Source organism: Notothenia coriiceps, unplaced genomic scaffold (assembly GCF_000735185.1).
Source record: "Notothenia coriiceps isolate Sejong01 unplaced genomic scaffold, NC01 NC01_scaffold00037246, whole genome shotgun sequence".
In the NCBI taxonomy this organism is placed as follows: Eukaryota; Metazoa; Chordata; class Actinopteri; order Perciformes; family Nototheniidae; genus Notothenia; species Notothenia coriiceps.
This window is the reverse complement of record NW_011369947.1, coordinates 28,371,170-28,380,413: the sequence shown is the minus strand read 5'-3', so window position 1 is coordinate 28,380,413 and position 9,244 is coordinate 28,371,170. Positions and strand designations below refer to the sequence as shown.

Genomic DNA, 9,244 nt, shown 5'->3' with positions numbered 1-9,244 from the left:
GGGGGGGGGGGCAGAGAGGCTTTGTTCATAGGAGTCACTGTCATCACCCCTCACAGTCCACTCTGCGTCCTCCCTCCACTGGAACCCTCCGCGTGGCTCTGTCCGTTACACTGATACACCCCCACACAACACATGGTGGAGAACACACCTCCGTCACCACAATGCCTGAATATAAAGTGAAATATCTCAGGACCGCCAGCTCTTTGCTTAACACTCACACAAGTCTCGCCATTTTCAGCTAAAACAAAGACAGTGCAGTCCATAAGAGATTTGGACAGTTGGACATTTTCAGTTTGGGCTCTGTAGCGCAGCATATTGGATTAGAATTGACAACTAAAAATAAAGATTAAAGCGCCTTTTAGTGTTGTTTGAATGATTATAACCATCTTGGATGTATAAACCTCCACCCAAAAGTATTGTAAAGCAATGATCATTAACATACAGGCAAGATGACCAATAAGGGGCCAAGACAGAATGTCAATGATTGGCCAAGTCACCTGACTTCAGTCCACCTGAGGATATTTTTGTATTTACCAAAACAAGTAAGACTAAAGAATAAAAGCCTTGCAGTAGGGCTGAACAAGTCATCAGAATTGTATCGCATCGGACTATTGCAATGTCCGAATCCTGTCAAACTATATTCTACTACAATGCAAACATGAGCAGTCCCACTGATATGAATCATATGGCAATATCAGATACAATAATTGAAGATTATAATTGGCAGAACACCACCATAGCAGACAAATACTACAAGAGGTACATTTATACAGCAATGTGGATAAAGTTGTCACTAAGGATAACTTCTTTTAGTCTAGGTCCAATATGCCAGAGTAAAGAGCCAATACGATGAAACTTTTCCCTGTCCGCACACTTCCAGACTGCACTGTAGAACACAATTACACGATTAAAGTGCTATTTACTTCAGCGAATCCCTAGCCTTCTCTGTGAGCCACAACAGGAAGCCATCTTTCCTCCTCCTTAATGTTAACATGGGGTTTGATAAAGACCCCCCCTCCACATCAGCACAGTGATGTGAGGGATGTGGCCAGATGGAGGGAGAGCAGTTGGATAGAATAATACAAATAAAAAAAAGGCTTCCCTCAGCCACACAGCAGCCATAAGGCAACACAGAGTGGCCCTTTTAGTACCCGGTAAATTTAACATGGTAAAATTAGCCTGTGATTGGTGCCTGCAAGGGGGGGCGGGTCACTGTAAAGGATGTTATTGCTTTGCAGGAGCATGATGGACAGGTGTGAGTGAGCTAATGTGTGTGGGTTTTCATTTCTTCTACTCGACAGTGTGGATGCTAAAAAATTCCAGAAAGTGCACATACAAGCAAATGTCTACCTTATTCCCCTCCTCCGCTCAAAACTCACTCCTGCCCCTCCTAACACATACACACACGCGATATTCAAGCTTTCTGAGAACAAAGTGCAGGGCAACGGAAAATGATCGGGACTCTTATGTGAAGAAATGTTCACAATGCAGGAGAAAACATTAAAATGGGTTAGGGAGATATGAGAAATGTTAACCTACAGCAATTATCTTTTAGCACCTGCATAAAATGTGTCTTGTTTCCTGCCTGATTAACGAGTGAAACACGTTAATGGTTTGGCGGAGGTAAGGTTTTTATTCGGCGTTAATTTCAGTGTGTAGGTGTGAGCTCGACAGGGCCAGGTTCTGAATAAATAAAAGCTGTCGAACATACTGTAGTGTGGAGCTAGCTTTCACTGGTTTGAAATACGACTAGTTATTACACACAGATGTGTAGCAAGAGCTTTGGTCACAGGCTCAGATATTCATGGGAAACATTTGTTCGTGATTCATCCTCACTGATGAGAACTACAATTCTCTAAAACACGGGCTGATGCGTACACACAAACTAAAACATGAACTAGTTTGAGAACTGATTTCAATGTGTGTTTGAGCTTTCATATTTTAGTTTACACACATCACCTGGTGGCATTCTGTGATTATATTTGTTAAAAAACATGCCACAAGGGCTGCTGGTCTTCACCCAAAGTCATGTGCAAAATCGTAAAGTAATTTAATTTCTTTTAAACTAAGTGATGTGTATTGTTTTTATTGCAAGAGCTAGAACAAATACTATTTCTCAATAAGTTGACACCTAATTGCTGACATCTTTCATAAGAGGTTGGATCAAAACTCAAATTGTACACTTTCTTCAGATCTGTATGTCCAGATGTTGCAGATTAGACATTCATATATTTCAATATGCTACAGTGGGGCTGGCATTGGACCCACTAACAAGCTAATACTGCGATAGCTGGGAGAAAACGGCATGCTTTAGCGAGTGAAAACACATTGAACTAATGAACAAGTTATCGATTCAATAATCCGTCATAGCTTATCCAACATAGCACCGCTGAAATGTTATCAAAAACTTTAACGTGCACCATAAGTAAGTGAGCTTGGAGCTCATGCACCTTTTCATTGTTGTTCTCTTCAGTCCCTCCTGCTGCAGGTTGGACTGCAAAGCAACTGATTATGGAATAAGATAAAGGGTTCTCTTAAAAAGGCACATAGGGTACACTTATTCTCCCCTCCAGATGAGAACCAAACGGAAATGAGCGGCTTGCCAGCAGCAGTGTTTTTGTCCCAAGTAACAACTAAAATCATTCAGATGACGTAACTAAGCTCTGAGTAATGCCAACCACTCCAGAGTCGAGTGTTAGCCTTTAGTGCTATTGCTATGACTATAATGCAACTGGGCAATAAGGGGGTTTGTTAGTGTCTAAACCTTATATATTAATAAAGTTGTAAAGTAGGGGACATTAAGTCCTAAAGGCTACATTACCTCTTTCCTGTTAGTGACGCAGTGCTTTTCATAAAAACGAAATTTAAAATGGTTTCATACAAGAAATATAAATTAAGTAGGGAAATGTAATGCAATCAAATCAAGGGTGTTCATGATTTCAACAAGCAGATTCTTGCTAAGTTCTCCCCAATGTATGACAATATGGTGTCCTCTCATGAGACAGCGTATTCCCAGACAAGCCTGAGCAGATCAATTCATCCATGTTTTAAAATCGAAACTCCATCTTTTTGTCTCACTTGCAGCTCATCACACGTGCTTTCAATTCCTGCGAAGACGTGTTCGTATTCCTTACTCTACGTCAAAGAGCTCGATTTTATACAAGATGAAATGAACTGTGCGCTCAGAGCTGAAGCATCTGTGGCTAATGAAGAATGAACGGACTGATGAGACAACTGTAACAATGGTAATTGTTCAAAGGGACCGATGGGAGAACATATCTCGTTTTGAAAGCAATGCTGCAGTGGGAATAAAGTTGACAAGTTCAGCTTGCTGACTAAATAGGACACAGTTGACGGATTCATCTTTTACTATTACTGCCTTAGGAGGAAGTACTGTTTTTCAAAGGACTAATCTGTAGTACTTAAAAGCACTTCATTTCCCTGATGTGCTGTCCTGAACTCATGGACCCTCTGAGAATCTGTCCCTGGCTTAGCTGATGCTCATTGCGTGCAAAGAGGTGGCAAAGAATGTGCCTTACGAAGCTTCATCCATGGGACAAGCTCTGACTGCAATAAATCAAAACCTCTCAACCCACACACACCTTAAAAGCCTGTCGGGAAGGTGCTACGCTAGGTGCTTTGACAAGCTAAGAAAAAAAAAAAAATGGAGAAGTCACAAAGTGAACTTTACAATGTAGCCATGTGGGCCTAAATAGCAAATTGCGATGAGTAAGGGAGGCATGCAGGCAGGTCTACAGGCAGGGTGATGTTGTGGGATCAGGCAAACATTTAGCACAAAGCAGGAGAGCAAAGACACAAAGCACTGATATTTGTGCCTTCCCTCCCTGTCAAAACAACCTGTTCAACACAAAAACATGTGCTTGCCAGACAGCGTTATACTGAATATAATCATATGTATTTTCTGTGATGTAAGTAATAACTAAAACAAAGATTAGAATGAATCTTGTATAGCTTGTTACATTTAAATCCCATCCCTCACCAGAGAGCCATGTTAATATAGCCTCTAATTGGCTGATGAAGAATTTCTTAAGTTCTGTAATCCTCCTGCAGTGTGTGTGTACAGGCAATGGAGAAGCCCACCCTATTTGACCTTGAGTTGCGGTTCCCTCTCCAGCCAGCGAACTCGTACTTTCTGTTTATAGTGATACTCCTTGAGAAAGTCCTGCAGGGCAGGGGGCAGCGGCAGAGAGCCTATACCATCGTAAGTGGTCCAGCGGCAGATGGCGGCTCGTGCCAGGTGCTGCAGGCCGAAGGGAAAGGTCCGATGGAGAGGCGCAGTAAGCAGCGGTTCGAAAAACATGCAGGCGCTGGGATCCTTGTAGTGCTCCAGCAGTCCTGTGACGGTGGAAGAGTGGAAAACACAAGGGTCGTGAGCGTCGAAGCTGAAGTTGTGGTTCCACTGCTCGATGCGGGCGTGCAGGGAGCGGTTGTAACGGCGGAAGCTAACGGAGAAGAGGTAATCCTCCTGGGCGGAGTCTCTCAGCAGGAAGGTGCCCTCAGGCCGGCCGTCCAGCAGCGCCTCGGCCTCGTAGCGGTCCATCACGCCCCAGTAGCAGGGTAGAGCTGTGATCTGCATCAGGTCCGGCACCAGGCAGTGGATATAGTCTATCTGAGTGTGAACCTTCCAGGGCCCGGGTTGCTGCCGGCTCAGGTGACCGTCCCCAGAGGCGTGCCTCTGCTTGGGCCTCCTGGCCTGCAGACAGAGGGTGGTGGAATCCTCCTCTGAGTCACAGTCCTGAGCTGACACCGCAGCCCCCAACACCTGTGCACAGGCCCCCGATGATCCGGCGCCCGTAGAGCTGCCAGCCCCTGACGCCCGTCCCTCCCCAGAGGCCTCTGCGGTGCAAGGAGCCAACTTTGGTCCCAGTTTGTAGAGAGAGGACCCCGGCACTGAGGCCTCCAGGGTGTGGATCTGTGCATTAGGTGGAGGGTCCACACCTTCCTCGATGCTAAGTCTTCGGCGCTCACGCAGGCGTTCCTCCTCGTCCTCGGGTGATGGGTGGGCGGGGTCAAAGGCATCCAGCAGGGCTGTGGAGGAATGCGGGCTGACCGGTGCTGTGTGTTGCTTGATCAAGTGCCACTTGTGAGCCAGGTCGGAGCCCGGTGGAAAGGGGCAGGTCTCCAGCATGAGCTCCGTCAGGTGGATCTTACGTTTGGAGGTGACGGGGTTCTTAGATGAGCGGGGGCGTCTGCGAGCGGGCAGGGGTAAGCACAGCCCGACGGTGTCACTGAGCCGCTGTCGCAGAGAGCGGGCGTTCAGACTACGTCCTCCGGATACGGAGTCGCTCATCTCCTGGATGGAGCTGACTCCATAGCGCCGGTCCCTGCGGCTCCCGCTCCCCCGCAGGCGCCCAGACCGCCTGTCCGTCTCCAGAGAGCTCTGGGTTTTGGTGGAACACGAGTGTTTTTTCTTGCCCCCCCATGGAGCATGACGGGAATATGAGTCTCTTCGGGCCAGGGGAACACCACCTGATCCCCCCCTCACATCCTCAGAGTCCTTGTCAATTGTAATCTCTACTATCTGAGGGATGTCCGACACACAGTTGTGATGACGCCGTCCTGCTGTGACCATCGGCACTGGCAGGAGGCTCCGGGATGGGCTGGAGGATCCTGATGCCTCCGCCTCACCTGAGCTACCTCCAAGCTCCACCACACAGTGGACGCCATCGGCCTCCAGCCTGCTCTCACTGGGTCCTGAGCTGTTGTTGTGAAAGAGTGTCTGGCATCTGCTCTTCAGGTTGCTCCACATGTTGCCCACTTTCTTCATAAATAGGAGCCCCTCGGACCTGGAGATAACAGGAGACAGAACAGATTAAATCACAGGTGACGAAGACTCAAAACCTTTAATACAGAGGGTCCTAAAGATTGTCCTCCATTTAAATCCCCCAGACTACTGTGTATCTAGTAATTTGACATGGTGAGTGTATAATGGGGGCAAAGTGTCTGAGAGGTGGGTGAGCTTGAGTAGTTGGAACAGCAGAGCTAGGAGTTGCCAGGCAGACATGCAGGGACACAAGGCCACGGCTATAAATGAACCCAGGATCTGCTGGTATGTACTGTATTACAGAGCCAGTCTAGACCTGACCAAAAACTTTCCCTGTGGCAGAAGCAGATAACGCACACACACTTTTATACACCGCTGATTTATCACTCGACTAGCATGTTGACAGGGATTTGGAAGTAGCAGCACCAAACTGCGTTCAGATTTTGCTAATTTTATAGGGAGCGAAGTCACCACAGGTAGGTGGTCTGTAGAACACAAAACACTGGAGGAATCAAAAATGCAGCATTTCTTTCCCTAACGGCCCATCCACACTACAGCTTCAAAAACGGTTTGCAACGCGTCTGCCCATTCACTTTGAATCCACAATTCGGCGAACCCACAATTCGCCGAACTGAATTGTGGGTAGCAGAGCGGAGCTTTCCTGGCGTTTCAGGCTGCAAAAGTTGAGCAATGTTCAACTTTTGAAGCTTCTGAAGCTTTCGGTGGAAGCGTCAGCCAATCAAATCATATGCCAGTACAAGCTCTAGCCAATCAAACCGCTGCTTGTGTGTCAGGGGCGGGAGATTCATGTGATTGGTTGNTCTGGGAACTGCAAAGCAGATGTCAAAGGTCATTTGTATTATTCTCAACCACAGATAGCCAAAAAACCACCCTTTTGATTACACATAAAAGTGGAAGAAAAGACTATTGCGCTATATTTAAAAGAGGAAAAATGTACTTTGTCCCTTCAAATTTAACACACACGAATATATGAGGTGATATTAAAATAAATATATCACAAGGCCTGTAATTTTCATCCTAGGTATACCTCAACTATGAGAGACAAAATGAGAAAAAGAAATCCAGAAAATCACATTGTCTGATTTCTAAAGACTTTATTTGCAAATTATGGTGGAAAATAAGTATTGCCCGGCCCGCCCGCTGTGGCCTTCGCCCCTTTGTAAACTCTGCCTTGCCCCCAGGTCGTCCGCCTGAGACCCCCACCGCGAACTCTGCCTTGCCCCCGGGCCGTCCGCCCGAGATCCCTTCGGGGTCCTCCGCTGTGCTCCTGGGCTGTCAGTCCAAACCGTCCTCCAGACCCCCTCCACCCACCCTTTTGGCCCTAGTTTTGTTATCAACCTTTTTCTTACTCAATATCAAGCCACACTTATTCTTTTTACTTCTTTATTTTAATTTAATAATGTAGGACTTTTGTTGCCGTCAGTTATGGGGAGAGTAGGGACTCAGAATACTGAAATCTGTATTGTTTCATCGTTTTTTCCTTCTAATTTTGTATTATTTTCTAAACCACACGCTGTTATTTACTCAACAATAACACATAATTATCCTTGTGTTTATTTATTTGTTTGATTAATAANTTTTTTTCAACGCAAGGGGGCGGCACTTTCCGGGATGTCCATAGGCTTCTATATAGCTCCCTAAACGTAGCCTATGTTGTAGGCGACTTGAGATCACGAGCGAATACCCGCAGATCCATTCTCACAGCGTTTATCAACCTTTTTCTTACTCAATATCAAGCCACACTTATTGTTTTTACTTCTTTATTTTAATTGAATAATGTAGGACTTTTGTTGCCGTCAGTTATGGGGAGAGTAAGGGCTCAGAATACTGAAATCTGTTTCATCGTTTTTCCTTCTAATTTTGTATTCTTCTCTAAACCACACACTGTTATTTACTCAACAATAACACATCATTATCCTTGTGTTTATTTATTTGTTTGATTAATAAACACAAGTTGGAGTCCGTCAGGACCGAGTGTCGGAGCAGCTCATAGTAGTTGCTTTAGAGAATTTTAAACCCGGAAGTAAGTATTCTCTCCGCTTCGCTTGACAAACCCCGTCATAGTCCTCAAACTCTGTGATTGGATGTTGGAGTGTGTGCCGAGGGTTACGTCGAGCGTCGAACAACACTTTGAAATGGGATGGAACCACGGCAGACTGTCCAAAACTGGATTTGAACGGGTCCACCCCAGTCTGAAGAAAACAGAATCATATAAGTACATCAGGTTTCATAGAGCTAAAACATTTCAAGTGCTACTCAACTGGCTTTAGATAAGCCAGTCCTTTATTAGTATATAAGTGCTTTGTTAGTAATTCTATCGCTCGAAGTGGAGTCGAAAGAGATAAGATATACTTTATTATTATATACTATATGTTGGAAATATTTGTGTTACATCAGCATGTGTAACAGTTGTAAATATGCAGTGGTGTTTATTTGTAAATCATTTAGTATAATCACACACATTCTGTGTTTTATATTTAAGAATTCTGTGTTCTTTATTTATTGATTGTTCAATACCTGACAAGGTCGGAGATGAAAAACCTGGGTTGCAGGTTCCTCAACAGTGCATTACAAGACATATATCAATATGTGTGTATATTCTGCACATTTCTTATACTATCTACATACATCTTATAAGAGTATAATACATATGTATAATATCAGTTAAAATAAGTGCTTAAACATGCAGTAGGCTAGTTAGCATTGCAGGAAAGCAATATATTAGTACTTTGTCAGGCTTAATATTTATACCCCCAAAGCTTTTTTCTTATTCAAAATAAGACCTTAACCTAAAGTATTCCTTAATGTTTAAATAAAGCCTTATTAGTTTGTCTGTCTGTGTCTCCTATTAATATCTAATAATAAAAATAATACATTTCAATAACATGCTTTAACCACCAGGTGTCCCTTTCTATCAGCTGTGCACCATTATGGTGTAAATATACCAATATACCGATTGTATCAAATATAAAATTCAGCCGAATTAGTATTGATACTGCAAGGAGACGTATTGTGTGAAGAGAAATCGAAGATTTTTTTTGATTGTTGATATTTTTATGATCCACGTCACATATTCAGTTTCGGCGGCAGTTATTCCTGTTTGTCCAGAAGTCTTCTCATCAGGGCTCTATAAATAGCGAACTACGGCAGATATGTAATATTTAATGCAGCCGAACCGTGTATTACAATGCCGTTATGTGATGACCTTCAAAGAGAAAAGCAAGCACACTCGGAAAAAAGTATCATTTTTTTTTTTTTTTATGTTTTCGGATTTCACATCAACAGGAAGTCCGGTTAACTATATTGTCCGTGCGCAACAATACCCCAACCCATAGATCCGCGGGTGAATAATAATCACCACATTACACACATCTCTTCACATTTAATATTTACATTTACATTAAAGTATTTCGTGAGACCTTCTAAAATGTTTTTAAA

General features: G+C 44.1%; 1 protein-coding gene across 1 annotated transcript in view; it reads right to left on the bottom strand.

Moving 5' to 3' along the window:
* The window catches only part of socs5b (suppressor of cytokine signaling 5b), a 21,299-nt gene that overhangs the window by 1,929 nt on the left and 10,126 nt on the right, over positions 1-9,244 (bottom strand). The window contains exon 2 of the mRNA XM_010795413.1: positions 1-5,807. This exon is cut by the window's left edge and continues 1,929 nt beyond it. Within this exon, the coding sequence (XP_010793715.1) occupies positions 4,103-5,788 (1,686 nt within the window). The 5' untranslated portion in view covers positions 5,789-5,807 and the 3' untranslated portion in view covers positions 1-4,102. The remainder of the gene's footprint in view (positions 5,808-9,244) is intronic.